The following is a 17,138-nucleotide window of genomic DNA, read 5'->3' as shown; positions in this document are numbered from 1 at the left end:
AAGACAGGGGACGGGAAGGAAAGGAACAGTAATAGCTAGTAAACTAGTATTTCTGGTATTTACATTTGTCTATTTATATTTATATTTGCAAATTGTTTTTTACTTTCACTTTTGATACTCTGTGTGCTTCTTACCCTGTGTGCTACTATACAATGCTGCTGGAACCTCAATTTCCCTGTTGGAGTCTTCCCAAGGGATTAATGAAGTTATATCTAATCTGATCTAATCTAAGACAAAGTCTTGGCTGTACTAATCGATTTATATAGCACTTCTGGTCTTAGAAACAAAAAGAACAACACAAATGATACAAAACTATCACTCACACTAAACACAATGTACTTTTCAACCAAAATGGTGGTATTTCAGCTAAATGAAGGAAGGTGAATAACATTCTGTACCACAGCCAAGGCCAAGTGATCCTGACATTTTGGACTGAGCTCAGTTATTTGCAGATTTATTTGTTATAAAATAGCATTTTCATTACCATTATCTCAGTCTAAATGCATATTACAGAGATCTGAACCCCATTTCCCAAGAGCATTGTTATTCCAAAGTAGCCTGTTGAAGGTCTCTTGTGTTTGATCAACCTTTAAATCTTTCTTGTTTGAAAAGCACAGTGGAATCTTAGCCAGATGTTAAACATTTATTTGCTCATTGCTAATTATTTGGACTTGATATAGAAGACAGACAAGGTGACGGGTGAGCTAAAGTGAAGCCGAGCTGTCTCTGTTGCTCCTCACGTCCTGTTTTCACTCCAAGGAAATGTGTAACTCCTCTCAACTTAGTTGAAAACAAGATTCTAGAACTTGATCTTAATTGTTAAAGAAAATGATGAAACAAAAATATTCAAATTCAAGGTAGATCTTGATGTATCCATTTTCTAAACCCACTTATTCCAGTTAAGGGTCACAGGACCAGGCGCATTGTTTTCACCAGGTTCGGTGGTGATTGGTTCATGAATATTTGAAGTAATCCTGATCATCATCCAACAGCTGGATGAAGGCAAAAATTATTTCTGCTTGGTGGGACTAAAAATTGACTCACTATGTTCATGACATGGTCCTGAATGTCTTTTAACAACAACAACGAGGAGATTCTAAACAGTGAGATTCTACATCCATCCAATACTGAGATGGAGGTACATTCATAAGTATTTGGACAGTGACTCAACTTCTCTAGTTTTACCTTTGGACACCATCACAGGCAAATGAAACAGTCCAGATGTGACTGAAGTGGAAACTTTCTACTTTCATCTGAACAGTTCAACAAAAATATTACATCATGCTTGAAGGAATTACTCCCATTTTTTTCCCCACAGTGCAGGCAGTGGACTAGATGTCTCAGCTGCTGTGGACAGATGTGTCCAACCCACTGACCATGCATGCACGCAGGTTGGCATTTGAGCCACGGCTGCTGGACTCCCTCAGCCCCTTCCAGAAGTGTGGTCTCTCTCCGCTGATCTCCACTGTTTTGCCATGCTCCCAGGGCAGCTTTTGTGTGACTTCCACAGGAATGCCAAATCTTCTTTTTTGTATCTAATCACTCACATATAGTTCCAGCTGTCATCAACCCCTCACAAAGTTCTCTCATGATTTCTCGCACATTATGAGTCCATGGAGAATATATTCAACAGACTTGCGACGCCTGCGACAGCTCTGTGAGTATTTGGCGAGGACCTTCATTGCCTCACCAACTTCAAAACTGTTCAAGATTCAGGCAACACACGGCCAACACCCTGAACTCATTCGAGAAGATGGCGCCACCCAGTGAATATCTCAAAATCTTTTGCAAATGCCATTCGCAAGCTGTTGCGGCCCAGTGCCATCGTACCTTAAGCTTATCAATGTTTGCCCAGGGTGCCGTGGGTTGAAGCATACCACTATGTGCTAATGGCATTGATCCATTTTCAGAAGTCGTAAGATTATCAAGAAAACTGAAAGTCTAGACTTCAGTCACATTTTGATTCTTTTATTTCTTCTCCATTGTGTCACTGTCCAAATACTTGGAAAACTATTTCATCCATTTATACAGATATTTAAACTTTATTATGGCCATTTTGGAACAAAATTCACTTTAGATGAAGCAGCATTGAGCTCAGTATCTTGTATAAAACAGTCTGAGCCATCTGTTACCTTTTCATTGTCCTACCAGTGCATATTTGGTACTAAAAGTACTTTTGGTGCTATGTTCTCTTTTGAATACAACATGACTTCCAGACTACAGTTTGATTGGTCTGATGCTGGATTTAAAAGTGAGAATGATGCAATAAAAGGATGATCTGAAAATTGATTTTTTTTTTTCTCAGTAAAGTTGCCATTGACATTAAAGATATGAGTTGAATGATCTTAATATGCAAATTAATCACACAAACAGTTCCATTTGGACTAGTAAAATCTAAGTTATGAATGCTTGAAGAAACATGATGGGCTTTTACCTCTTTAGGACTGACACCAGGATGGTCCCTCTCTGCAGCTGTTTATTTAATTCTCATTAATCCACCCACCATATGTTCTCTCCAGGAAGTGTGTGAAGAAATACACCGACTTGCTCCAAGGTTGGTCCTCCACCATGACGGTGTGGTGTTTGGCTCGGATGACTTCTGTGCCAGCATAGGTAGCTGCTATTCTTTGTGCTCATTATAACTTGTCTGTGATGTTCAGACATTGTGTCAACAACATGATCTAAATTAGGTGAAATTATAAAACACCTATTAATTCAATGCACACACACTTTAATGTAAGGCCACTAAAACAACAGGCGACTTCAGAGACATTAGGGGATTTTTCCATAAAAGAGTATTTGAATACCAATTGGAGTTTGTTTTGCTGATGTAATATCCCATAGATACATCTGTCACCTGCTAGATGTGGCGCCGACCTTCACCTGAATGTGATGCCTACTATTACTTTGTTCAGACTGATAGTTCAGATAGGATTTATTGCATATACAATCACTGATTGACTGTCCACAAATATAGCATGTGACCAGATCTTATCTGTGTGTCTGTGTGGCAATCCTTATTTGCCTTCTTATCTACATTGGTTGCTGTAGTAATGAAATGTCACATGCATGGAAACATTCACATGACTGCTGTCCGATATCACTTTGTGCTGTAGCTTTTCCAGACACTGCAACTAACCACACGGTTGTCTGTGACTCACAGGATATGGATTATAAAAATAATAAAATGTTATGATGAGTTTATATGTATTTATATTTTTACTTTTACAGTATAGTATAAAACATTTGACATGAGATGTGCTGTTGTTTGACAGCTGGATCATCTAACAGAGCCATGCGTGCAGAGAAAAAAGCCCAAAGTGAATGCACACTGTAAAAGTCACGTCCAGAACACAGAAACTGCAGTGTAGAATAAAAAGCTTTATCAGTTTGAGCAGCAGGTGAAATGCACAAACACACAAGACTGTGTGTGTCTAACGCGACACACCGTGTGTTTGAGGTGTGAGGCGTTGAACAGATGCAGCAAAACTCAGCCATAATCCGGAATTTAAAAATGGAGCATGTGGCTGGAGGTGATTCCAGAAACGTTTCATCAATGCAGCAAATTAACAATGGCAAGTATTGAAACTGTGTTTCAGAACATCGTTTCAGAATCTGTATCACAAAGAGCACATGATAAACGCTGGAAGCTGCTGGATGGTTCTCGAATCTGCATCCATATCAAATTATCAGTTTCATATCTAAAGGCTACTGTCAGTGCAGGGACTGTGTGTGCACTAGCATGTATGTTACTTGTTTAATCAGCACACCAAAAAGGTTTTTTTATGGTTAGAATGTAAAAGAGGATCTACCATGAGAACTGGAAGATTTTGGCCTCTATGTTGATGATGGTGGCTTGAAAAACAAACTACATATGGTGCAAATCCAATTGGGTCATATATGAGCAAGCTTTGGCATTTAAGACATGAGAAATCCAAAAGGTTTGGATTTTATACATGGGTGAATTATAGTCTGAACATGATATCAACCAATCAGACTTGGGCCTGGCCTTCCCTTTAAACCAGAGCGTACCAGGCACAAAGCACATTAGTTTCGAGACAGCAGGTGCAAGTGACAGGCATGTTAACAGACTTGTGCCAACCTGTCAAAGTGGAAAGTAGGCAAGGGCCACAAAAACTACCTGAGGTGAAGCAGTGCAGCACAAAGTTTAGCTTTTCTTTCCATTAGACTTTTTTCACCTTCCTCTTGCTCCATTTTATTTCTTTACTTACAGTGGCCATATAACACTTTCATATTATTACACCATTTCAGGTGACTAGTGATGATATGTGCAGGCAAGCAAAATGTACACGTGTCATGAACCCCCTTATGTAAGGCATATCAGAAAATTGTAGAATAAAATAGCAGAAAAACTTTGCCTTGAACTATAGACCAGGTTATTTGTGGTCTTTGGACACACAGATGAGTGTAAAACAACTTGGGTGACAAATGGGGAAATGTATTGGTTGTTAACTAGCAAAGACATTTGTGCTGTGATGTCCCAGTGAGTGGCACATCCTCTATAATGTGTGTCCATGCATGTTTTTCTTCTAGGTGCCACAAGGACAAAGGATGCCAGAGAGCTTCTTTACGCCAGGCAGAAAGTGGTTGTGACCACCAAAGCTTTTGGACTGCAGGCCATCGACCTGGTCTACATCGACTACAAGGACGTGGAGGGTCTGAGGCAGCAGGCCAGAGAGGGCGCTCTCATGGGTTTCACAGGTAAAGAGTTCGCTTTCTGTTGATGAAGAGATTCAGTCATCCAAGTAGTAGATATCAAGACATTTAGTCTACATCAGTTTCACTCCTGCTTGGACTTCACTTCAAGTCACTTGGATGCGTAGGAAAACTCCTTGAAGACCACCAAGGAGTGTACCTAATCTAGAGTAAACGTCTAGGCACTGTGCTAATTCTCTTGTCCAAACAGCTTCCATTAACTCCACGTCTGTCCACCACACAAGGTACCTCTGCTTATAGAAATCTCTTGACGACTCTCATTTGTCATTATTTACATCTTCTTCATGCTCCAGTATGCCATATGGGCTCAAGAGAGACTTTACTCTAGATCCCTTTAATGACCCTGTCACTTTTAAGGAACCAAGGCTCATCTTAGTACCTGAGTCAGATTGGGTCCAGGTTTCCTCCAGGGTGGCTGGGACAGAATCAAGTGTTTATGTTCATATGTTTTATACCAGAGTGAATTCAAGTGAACTTCCTGCCAGCTCTGATTTTTGGTATGAACTTCACTGCGTGAGAAAAATGCATTAACTGAAGTGTAGTGTTGTTGAAGCATGGAACAAGTGGAAAAGAAGTTAGCACAAAGCGCTAAAGCCAAATGGAAAAAAGCTTGGAACAGTTATATATGACACCTGTGTCAGAATAAGTTTCAGTTTACCAACTCCGGGCTATGCTAGAAAACTCTGAACCCAAGTAGTAACATTAGTAACAGTATATGAACACAGTTTAAACAGAGCAGAGCCTTCAGAGACTCTATTACATATTTGAGTTTGTGCAACTAATTACTGACCCCACAACATACATTTCTGTGTGGTCTTGATATTTGGTTGGTTTTGTCTAAACTTTAACCACTTTATCCTCAGCTAGTGACTCCAGGCTATTTGTGTTAAGCAGTTATGACCTTGAGTTTGATCTTTCAAGGTCACCCAATGCCAAAGTTAATGTAACCAGTAGCTAGGTGGCGCATGAATTAATATTAATGTTTAAGAGGTGTATCTTTAACCAGAGCCTTAAAATTGCCTTTCTACATATCCTTTGCAACACCGGACTGTGAAAGATAATTAAAAATAAATTTTACAAGAAAGAAATGTTAAAATTACTCAAAAAAAAAGTTTTTTAAAATCTAATCAGAAATAATACATTTGAATTATGCATTCCTTTATATGACCTACTGTCATTTAACATAATGCATATTTGGAAATACGTAACCTTAGACTCATATGTCAATCAAAATTGTGATTAAAGGTTTGGGCAGGCCCCTGAAGATTTTCAGAATTTTGAAGTGGGTCCCGGTGTTGTTTGGTTGGCTGTAAATATAATCAAGGAATTCATTTTCACATTTGCATATTAAGGTGAAACATAAAAATCAACTAATTTTCAGGTTTTTATCATCTGAAATAAAAACAAAAATAAAAACCTGACCATCCCCTCACCAGCATGTACACCAAATGATCCAAATTGATGTGTTTTCAAGCTGTATCATACAACAGAAATACACACACTCACACACATATAAATAAAAGCAGTGAACTCATCTTACATCTGGTATAAAACACAAAAATGCCAGAGAGTGTGTGTGTGTGTGTGTGTGTGTGTGTGTGTGTGTGTGTGTGTGTGTGTGTGTGTGTGTGTGTGTGTGTGTGTGTGTGTGTGTGTGTGTGTGTGTGTGTGTGGTGTGTGTGGTGTGTGTGTGTGGGTGTGTGTGTGTGTGTGTGGAGAGAGTGATTTATTGCTGGCTGCTTGTCTGTGCCACGTTAGTTTTCCTTTGCACGAGGTTTGTAGCGCTAAGCAGCCGTTAAATACTTGTCCGCTGTGACATTTTACATTGTGGCCACCACAGACTGTTTTCCTTGCTTGCGTCCATGTACGGTCAAAGGCAGCTGTTAAGGCAGAATGGTGGCGTCTACTTCACCAGCGCTCTGTGTGTCTGTAGCCAGGCAACGATTTCTGAATCCGTGTGTGTGTGCGTGCGTGCGTGTGTCCCAGACTGTGTGTAACAGACCACAGGAGGCAGGACAGCCTGTTCCAAGGTGGATATTTATTCTCTCACCGCACCTCTGAAAATTTGTTGTTCTGGTATTTACATCCTTTGAAGAATAATTAATTTAAAATCAGGCGTAATTTTCCCCTCTCTGGGTCCACAGAAATGTGGAAAAAAAAAGAAATTTATAGCGTGTCACAGTGCAGCAGTTTTATTTTCACCACTGCGTGTGCAAGTATTATGTTAATCATAATTATCCAGCTTTTACACTGGAACAAAAAACAAAAAAAAACACTTGACATTTGCTTTTATTTGCAAAATCATTAAAGCATGAACACGTGCACGTACCTGCAAACTTGCACATGCAGGGATTTTATGAGCTGAGCACATCTTCTGTTGTCAAACATCATATCGCAGGGGAGTTTTTTTGCACGATCGCATCCACTCACATATAGATTTATGTTATTGATTAGTTTTCATTGTTTTGAATGTCACTGTCTCATACAGGAACTGATGTTCCAGATGGCCTCATTTACCACCTGCCTTCTCTGTCCATGCATTTGTGACATTGCAGATGCATTTATGCTGGAATTATTCATTTATAGTAACTGCAGGATTTTATTGATTTCCTGTTCCCAGACAATCCCGCATTCTCTGTTTGTATTTTTTTTTTAGTGGAGTCTCGAAGTACAAGTTGTTTAACAGCATTCTGGCAACATCCTTGGATCTCAGTCTGGCTAGAAATATAATGGTTCCCCTTAAAGACAAAACAGTGTTTTTTTTTTCAGGTATTCTGCTGAGACTGACACCGATGCACCCATGTGAGGGGAAAAAACCTGTTTTATTGAATTGTTTTTTATCATTCTTGGGAATCTTGATCTGATATTAACGGTTGTGTGATTCTCTCTAATAGAAAATTTGTTCAAGTCAAGTGCACATTTGTAGTTTAAAGTGTTCAGATTCTTTATTTTTGTTGCATCATTGCTATGAAAAACAGCTATCAGGAAGATACCTTTGGAAATCTTCAAGTCCCATTCACCGACTGTCAAAAATGAAGCCTTTTTGGAAATAGAGAAACTATTGCAGTTCCTTGAATGGCAACTTGAGGCTGGCTTCAAAAGCGAGCAGATTCCCACAGAAGACAATGTTAAACTGTCCAACTGTAAAGCAGAAAATACAACCTGGTGCAAAAAAACAAACAAACTGATTTTTGTTTTTAAAAGTTTTTAGTCATAAAGTTGTGCATAATTAGGGACATGGTCCCTTTGAGTGACAGGTACTGTATGCCACTGTAAGCCAAGCTCAGAGCTGTGGTTGCACAGACGTCGCTAGCTGTGGCTGCTATCTGTTGTGGGGGCTGTGTCTATCCTTTCTGAGCATTTTATTACAAAGATCATGGAAGATCTCTGTGATCCAGTATTTCTTTCAAGTGAAATTTTCATCTTATTTAATTTTGTATGCTAGCGGGGTTAGCACTTTTAGCAGCTTTCAGTAGCTTGACGTTAGGACCAGCTAATCCATGAATACTGAGGAACTAAACGACTCTAATACCCACACCAAAGCAAACAGTTATGAAAACCACTGCCCAGTGCCCAAAATATGATATAGTAAGCCCCTGAACCAAAGTTAGCCTGTTAGCTCAGCCTGTTCAGTAACTCAAAGAAGGGGGAGTGTTCAGGCTTCATTCCTCCTTGGCCAGGCGACGCAGGGTCTCACCTGTGCGCCACCTCTGTATCAGTCTATGGGTCATGACATAAACAGAGTAATCACTGCCATCAAGGCAGTACTCAGTAGGGGAGGTGATAGTCTAGTGGTTTAGCGTTGGGTTGAGACCAGAGGATCCTTGGTTCAAATCCCAGCCTGCCCGGAAAATCACTAAGGGCCCGTGGGCAAGGTCTTTAATCCCCTAGTTGCTCCAGGTGTGTAGTCAGTACCTTGTATGGCAGCACCCTGACATCGGGGTGAATGTGAGGCATTATTGTGAAGCGCTTTGAGCATCTGATGCAGATGGAAAAGCGCTATATAAATGCAGTCTGTTTACCATTTATTTACCCAGTGCATCAATTTTAGGGTTCAGAACGGCTTTTCCAGATCTCTATAGAAAACCTTTGGGTGACATCACACAGGGTTTGTCCAGTGTATATATACAGTCTGTGGTCAGTTCATGTGTAACAAACTTACTATGATATTACAAGCTGGAAGCCACAGAGAACAATTTCAGTGGACACCTTACAGTATTATAGTTATTGTTGACAGATGTATAAATCGATGTGTAGGTCTCTAAGGAGCTATAGTACTAATGTACAGACCTGGGTTTGATTCCAGGTCTGTGATTCAGACTTCCTGTTTGTGTCCTTGAACAAGACAGACATCTGCATTTTCCCAGTCCCTCCAGCTATAAGTGGGTACTGGCCTTATCTGGGGGAGTAACCTGCGATGGACTGACATCTCATTCAGGGGAAGACATAGACCCTCATCTGTTTCATGCTATGGAATCTGGGGATAAGTACCAAGCAGATGGCCCTCTGGGAACTGGAGAGGTCTTACGTCAATTGACAACATATATAAATAGATATGTACGAGATATAAATAGATGGTATGTGTCGGCCCGACTGGTGAATGGTTTACTGTCCAGGATGTAACCTGCCTCAAATGACTGCTGAGGTAGGCTCCACCCCCCACCCCATGGGTCTTAACAGGACTAAAGCCTCAGTCCCACCAAATAATAAGTCATGATTTCTCAGAGCCACCATTCTTCCATGATAGTTGAATAAGTCTTCTCGTAGGAAAAAAACATGCTGCGTGGCACATTATTCATCCTTCATTATTTGATGGGACCAGGGCTTAATCTGTTTCAAAAAGAGAATGAATGCAGACTAGTAAGTTTTTGGCAAAGGCTATTTGCCCAACCGTTGGGCAGATAAGTCATACATTGAACATTACACGCCCAACCGTTGGGCAGATAAGTCATACATAGAACATTACACGCCCAACTGTTGGGCAGATAAATATAATGTCTTACCATATTCGCCCATTCGTGATAGTGTATTTGACACGTTTTGTGCATCTAAACTATGTTTTTTACACCACTTTTTAAGACTGTATAGTGGCGTAAAAAGCGGCATATGTTTGACACATTTAACAGCGCCGTCTTTAATTACTGTGAAAAAAACACTGCAATGGGTGAAAGCAGACAGATTTCATAAGTATTATGAACAGAAGCCTGCTAACAACGATGAAACAGTTTTTATGAACACAATGTTGCTTTTTGTCTGTAAGATGGTGTTAGTTTGACACAGTTCCCTGGGTTTGATAAGCCAAACAGAACCGCTTTAGATCACAGCCCCTCCGCGGGCTACGAACCCTTCTGCAGCCGGCGAGAAAATATGGGCCTTTCGTCCCCCGCGTTGAAACCGGAAGTGAGTTTATAAGCACGCTCATTGGTCGGTTGTGGTTGGGCGTATATGCTCACGTATTTACTTTATTGAACCAAGGATTGGGCGTATAGCCACTACGTAAGTTTTTCCTATGAACTAAGAATTTGATCACTTTATTTTAAGCTGTGTTTGGCCTCTGTGCCACTGGTGCTCGTTCTTTTACCCGCCATTATTGGACAAGTCCGGTTTCCTTTAGCACAAGTTGCCCCACTCATCTATTGGACAGGTAATGTAAAATGTTATTCAAAGCTTATAAATGTATGTGCATATATACATTATTGCGTTACTGTTGATAAAAATGATCAACTCAGGCAGCTTTCTTCCATAAGGTAAAATCTGGCGTCAGCTTGTCAGTGAAATTTGATTTGATATGGAACAGAACCATTCAGAGCACTGGATTAATGGCTTACAAGACGTGGGCACCTTGTATAATCTCAGTTAGTAGCTATTACTGGCTAGAGGGTACTTAATACTCTGCAGCCAGATGCCTCTACCTGTGCAGTAATTGACATTGGCATTAGTTAAGCCGCACACAGCACCCATTAGTGCCGAGCGCAGAGCTACACTTGCTTTTTATTGCTGCCCGGGAACAAAATGAGTCAAAAACCCAGCCAGTCGTAGAAGACTAACAAATATTACAGGTAGTAAGGTTGGAATTCCTTCGGGTTTCTTTATTAAGCATCATAGTATTTTACGTGGTGATGAATATATTAGAAATTAAACAAAAATAGAAGACAGTGGCACCAGAATTTTGGAGATTTCTGCTTTTAGGGAGCACATTTCACTTCCATCCCCAGGAACCTGCCCATCATTCGCCTGACAGCATTTTGCTAAATAGCAATCCTCCAATGAGACGTCGGCACCACATGGCATGCTGTGATTGGCCAGAGGGCACAGTGATGCATTTTCAGAGAACCAATGGCGTGTAACCGAGGGCACCTGAGTCACCCTGTCTGTTTCTTCACTCCGTCATTCTCCCCTTGTCACGCACAAAGACCCTCTTACTTGTCGATTTGTGACAGTTGTTTCCGTCTTCAGCCGTCCGCCAGAAGTAAAACAGTGCTGGAGGACGGAACGCCCGCATTTCATCCTCCCACTTGATAAACCGCAACATCCAAACACTGTTGTACATATGAAGGCACACACAATGATACAAACCCAACATTTGGACATATGTTGTAATTTTATGACTTTATATTAATGATATTGTTTGAATTTGTGTGTTTCTGGCATCGCCAGAACAGGAAGAAGCGTCTCTACAGCTCTTTTTTTGCTGGCACAGGCCGCCCGCCTGACCACCTTGAAGGATTTTTTATCGGCGGCAGCGTTAAGCCCTAAAGTGTTGAGTTCCTGCTGGCTGCCGCTGAGCCGCCGGTTTCACCAAATGTTTCATAACCTTAACTTATCGCTACAAGTTTGATCTGCAAATGTACATGGGATTATGTCTGCAGCTGTCCTCCATGTTTAACTGTCAGGCACTGTGCACGTGTGTGCGCGCAGTCGGACTTAAGTCACAGCTGGATTTCAGTTGCAGTTATCTGAGCAGTACTATGCATGTGGGAGTAGGAAATAATTGCATTTGTATAACAGACAATAATGCACTTTATATTCCAGTGATTGTTACAAATTTGCTTGACAGCCGTTCTGTACGTGGCTGTGTTTTGTCTGTTCTTCTTGGTGGTTCCCTTCACAAGATGTTTATATTTTACTGGCTGTTTGTTAGATCTGTAACGCAGTTATTCAGACACAAATTAATCACTTTTCACAAAACAGGATGAAAATATTTAGCTTGACCTGGAACAGAACCCATTACATTTTAGTGGATAAACATGTGGTGTCAGAAAATGTGCAGTGGTTATGCAAGTGTTTCAGCTTTAAAATGTGCTATAGAAATGTTACCATAGTTTACTCATTGCCATCATGACCCAGCCCGGGATAAGCAGCAGAAAATATATGAATGAATTTTCTGTTATAGGGTTAGAACCAGCTTTAACCGTAGCTGGGTTCCATAGAACAGGCAGGAACTGAAGATTGACCTGCATAACCATTCAGCTCAGGTAGTGTACAGGAACATCTGTGCCAGACGTGGGCGCAAGGTCCAAATGAGAGGTCAGGTCAGGTCTAGGGGCATGCTACGCCCAGCACACCACGGAACTCCCCTGGGTCTGAGATGGCAACCACCCAGACAGACAACTGATCCGTCCATGAGTAGTAAAAGTAAATGCAACTTATACTCTGGTGCAGCTTATAGTGTGTTTTTTCTTCCCTATTTATGATGCTTTTTTGGCAGATGCGATTTCGAAGTCTGGAATATACAGCACTTAATTATTCTGGTTGGACGCTCTCGTTTCTACCGTTGATATCTAAAACACTCAATCAGGTATCTAAAAAATGAACAGTTTGCCCGGCTAACTAACTTTTATTAAATGCACAGTAATATAAAATTGAGTAAATTAAAAATACACATTTTGGTCATTTCCATGAAATTCTACATCTATAAACAGTTTGCTAATTATTGTTTAGCACTTCTTACATGACTTATAAGCATATCATCAGGAATATAGTGTCAGTGATGACTGGTGCCTTTTTCTCTCTCTTTTTTTTAGAAGCCGTTACCATTGTTGCTCGCGTCATTTCTCCTTCTGTGAGATTGAAAGTGTGATGTTGTTGTGTGAAGGCAAACAGGTCATCCACCCCGGACAGATCCAGGCTGTGCAGGAAGAGTTCTCCCCAAGTCCAGAGAAGGTGCAGTGGGCCAAAGAGCTCATTGCTGCTTTTGACCAGCACCAAAAGGAAGGAAAGGTAACATTTACGTCCTCTTTCACAAAGTTAAAAACTTTAAATAACTGCTGGTTTATTTTCATTTTGGTATATGGATAGTGATGTTTCAAGAAACTTGACCTGAGGCATAAAGCCTGCTGAATGCAAACTACTACAACCCCAATTGAGTGATTCCATATTTTTTTCCCTCTGCTTGGTCTAAAAAAGTAACCGTTACTGACTGCCACAATTTTTTTTCCTGATTTCTTATAGTTTCTTCAAGCCAGAAAGTTGCCATTTGAAATTACTTTAGTTTTGTCTCATGTCTGTGATCAGCTTTTTTTCTACAAAATTAAACAACTGAATGAACATCCTCCGAGGCCGGTGATTCCATAATTTTTGCCAGGGGTTGTAAAATACATTTTATTAAGATGTGTAAGCTGCAACAGGACAGCCAAACCAGCAGATTTTGTCCATTATAGGTATTGAAAGTTTGTACTGTTCTTCACTTTGAGTCATTTCAGTTCAACTACCTTTAAAAATCACTTATTTCCTGAAAGGAGCAGCACCTTTTCTGAAATCAGTACATATATCATAAATACTGTTTTGGGGGGGGGGGGGGGGGGGGGGTCGTTTTCCTTTGAAAAAAATACTTTTAATTTGACAATAATGTTAACTGTTGCATATTTCAGCCCCTTATTTCTTTTTCCAGCCACGCACTGACACACTCACGTGACTGTCTTTGGCATGATGCTTTCAGGACCACGCTAAGATGGACTTTTTTGTACTCATCATCTTCATTATATCTTGGCTACTTGAGAGTTGCTTGATGACTCTGCTGCATTTATCAACAAAATGTTTATATTCTGCTGCTCTTCTTTTTTGATTCATAGGATCTCTCCTGCTGCAGTTTGAGCTGTGATAATAGATCCAGTACGATGTGTAGATCTGTTGTTGAAATGCATTTGTGCTGTGCAGCAAGAGCTTTTTTCTATGGATGTGAACATAGCAAATCCACTTATGTTGAACAATACATAAATGCATCAGTATGATCATTTTTTTGCCGAAATGAGTCCATCCTGATAACAATCCTTCATGTCAGTTTAGATATACTGGGCAGGGGGGCATTTTTAACATTTTGAAAACCAGCAGCATATCAAAACTTTAAGCAAAAATCCCCTCATCTGCTTAAAATGAGCTTGATTAATTGATTAATCTGGAAATATTTATGTGCATCCAATGAAGCCCCTACATGTCTTCATGTCACACGCAGAAGTGAGGAACAAGCAGATGTGATGGTCCATATGCTCTCTCGGTGTGCATTTTGAGGGTGAATTGACTGCTTGACAAATCAGGATTAACATGGTGATTGACCAATTTGTTCCTAGCAACACTAGCAATTTACTATGCAGTTAATGTGTAAACATGGGGTGACAATAAATTTTGGATAACATTTAAACACGATGATGTTGCCTGAAAATTTCATGCTGCAGCTGCAACATTATGAAGAAATTGTTCGAAGCTGATGTTTGGGGACATCAGGTCCACATGATTCTGATGTCTTCAAGGGTAGTGTAATCTTTGATTAATCCTGGTTGCCCTGGACATGCACCTAAATTTAATGAGTTCTTTTTTTGGGACCTGCCCCACCCTGCTTCTGAAACAGAAGATTCCCAATCCCAGACCACCCTTGCCCTGTTCTCCACGTGCATCAGGAAGGGCATCCAGCATAAAAAAACTAAACATGCTGATCGGTATCAGATCCACTGTGGAGAAAACACAACCTGCTTGGCAGAGGTAATTAGGAGCCATCCCACCCGGTCTGCAGTGGGTGAATCAGGAAATTTTAAGTGCACACTTTCTCCAGCGTGACACTATCTGTGCTGACTGTGTGAGATAACAGACGTCTTTCTGTACTCCAAGGATTCAGCATTTCCTTTGTGTGCTCTGTAGTCCCGGGGAATATACTGTGCACCCCTGGGTAACTCAGAGGCAACATGGAGACAGAGGGAGCGAGGCCAATTAAGTGTACAATATTATTGTTCCTAATTTAGTGCATGGTTGGATCCTCTGTGTTGATCTCTGTGGGCTATCTGGTGAGGTAATGTACAATCTGCCCACACCTCTTCTCCCTGCCAGAGCTGCTCCGACTAAGCGTCGCCCGAGGGACTCGTATCCTACCCGTCCCTCTGCCGTGGTGTCTGTGTTTGTGTAAGCATTCGCAAAGGCAGCAGGGTCAGCCTCTCCATGTTACAGCACAAAAGGCAGACACAGTAATTGTTTTAACAACATGTTCTTTTGATAATTTTGACACAGTTTGACATAGAAGGACCCTAGAGCCGACAGTATACCTCAGCCAAAGGTTAAAACGCCTGATCTTGCAATGATACAGTGGGTAGGGGGATCATATCTTTACCTGGATCATCCTGAGGTACCAACAAAACCTACCCTGACAAAATAAATAAATAACACAGTTAAACAAGCTGTGGGGTTGATCAGGAATAAAATCTTTTATTATCTGTGAAAGAATAACATTTAGAGGTGGATGTGTAGCAGCTTATTGGTTAGCACTGTTGTATCACAGTGGTCCCGGGTTCACTTGGTTGTTTCTGTGTGGCCTTTGCATGCTCTCTCCATGTTTGTGCGGAGTTCTGTCTGAATGTTCCAGCCTCCTCTCACTTCCAAAGACATGCAAGCTAGGTGAATTGTGACTTTAAATTGGGCTAATGGATCCTCAGTGCCTGAAGTAATGGGCCATTTTCTCCACTGTCCTGGATCAAGACTACAATCCAGGCTTCTGAAGACTTTCTGTATTTGGCCATCAGAAGCGTATCTGTGTGCAGTGAAAGTGTCAAACTTGTAGAGCAGTTCACCTACCTCGAGAGTGATGTTTCTGTCTGCTGCTGTAGCCACACCCCTCTCTGAAAATAAATTGAGAATGGAATAGTCCATTCCTACAGACTCTGTTTTTATCTCGGCCTGCTGACTGTCAGAGTGGATGTGAGGACAAGTAAGAGCTCAGAAGTCCCTTTGTGTGATGTATGTCACAAAAATATAAAACAGGCCATTTCAGGGAAAAATAATTTTATCTTAGGAACATGTCTACATGCTCAGCTATAGAAATGTTGGACTTTGAGAATGTTTAATGTAAAACTGCAGTAAGTCTTTGCTGTAAAAAGTTGACGAAAAACAATTTTACACAATACGACCCCTTTAAATCACAGTTACCTAATGTTTTTAAGGAATATTAATTCCTGGTACAGTATATGCACTATCTTGTAGTGCTCAAACTTATTTTCCAGTTTCCCTTGTTTAAGCACATCCACCAAAATTTGAGGGTGTCAATTATAATCTGCTTTAAAGTGTCTAACTCATATGTACAGAGTACTTCTGACTGCTTTCTCATCTCTTGTGAAATTTTCCAGGGTGCATTCACCTTCCACGGAAGTATGATTGACTTGCCCTCGCTGAAGCAGGCTCAGAACATCGTAACGCTCTCCAGCGCAGTTTCAGAGAAGTAACTTGAGCGGAAAGAAGGAACAAGAGGAAACGCAGAATTTAACCTTAAGATGAGCAAGCAGCGGAAAAAAAGATGCAGGTGACAGTCTGTTGTCACGTGACCTGATGAAAGCTGACACTTTAAACTGACTGTAATTTTAACTTGTTAAATTATTCACTCCGTTGAGGAAAATGGAGTGATCAGCTTCACAGTTGCAGCCTCATGATCCATTCTTCTGTCAACTGTTGTTCAATAAAATGTCAGAAAATGGTGAAAAGTTTCTAAAGTGAGAGAATGAATTGCTTGTTTTGTTCGAGTAAAAGTCCAAAATGAAAACGCTCTGACATTGACCCCAATGTCGTTGACCTTCACCCAAATGATGGACATCTAGCAATTCTGGAATCCACCCAGGCGTGTGCCACATTTAGTCCAAATCAAGTTGAAAATTCTGTTCCTTGACCTTGACCTTTCCCAAAGAGTTTGGTTAAAGAAAAAAAATCAGCAAGCAGACATGATCTTGATCCCAGTGACCTTGACCTTCGGTGAATTTAATTTTGCTGAGCCATTCCTGAACTCTCCTCCATATGTGTGCCAAGTTCGATGCAAATAGGAGTGAAAAGCTTGCATTTTGACCTTTGGCTCCAGTGACCTTGATCCCAGTGATTAACCTTTGGCAAATTTGGCCTCACCTGGGCACTACCAGAAACCTGTGTGCCATGTTTTG

The 17,138-nt window shown here is 40.8% G+C and overlaps 1 protein-coding gene across 1 annotated transcript in view; it reads left to right on the top strand.

Annotated features, from left to right (window-relative positions):
* The window catches only part of clybl (citrate lyase beta like), a 157,450-nt gene extending 140,952 nt beyond the window's left edge, over positions 1 to 16,498 (top strand). Inside the window, exons 5-8 of the mRNA XM_034186702.1 lie at positions 2,520 to 2,613; positions 4,555 to 4,722; positions 12,833 to 12,957; positions 16,341 to 16,498. Of these exons, the coding sequence (XP_034042593.1) occupies positions 2,520 to 2,613; positions 4,555 to 4,722; positions 12,833 to 12,957; positions 16,341 to 16,436 (483 nt within the window). The 3' untranslated portion in view covers positions 16,437 to 16,498. The remainder of the gene's footprint in view (positions 1 to 2,519; positions 2,614 to 4,554; positions 4,723 to 12,832; positions 12,958 to 16,340) is intronic.
* Positions 16,499 to 17,138: the final 640 nt, after the last annotated feature.

Source organism: Thalassophryne amazonica, chromosome 14 (genome assembly GCF_902500255.1).
Source record: "Thalassophryne amazonica chromosome 14, fThaAma1.1, whole genome shotgun sequence".
Lineage (NCBI taxonomy): Eukaryota > Metazoa > Chordata > Actinopteri > Batrachoidiformes > Batrachoididae > Thalassophryne > Thalassophryne amazonica.
This window is presented reverse-complemented; position numbering and strand designations above follow the sequence as displayed.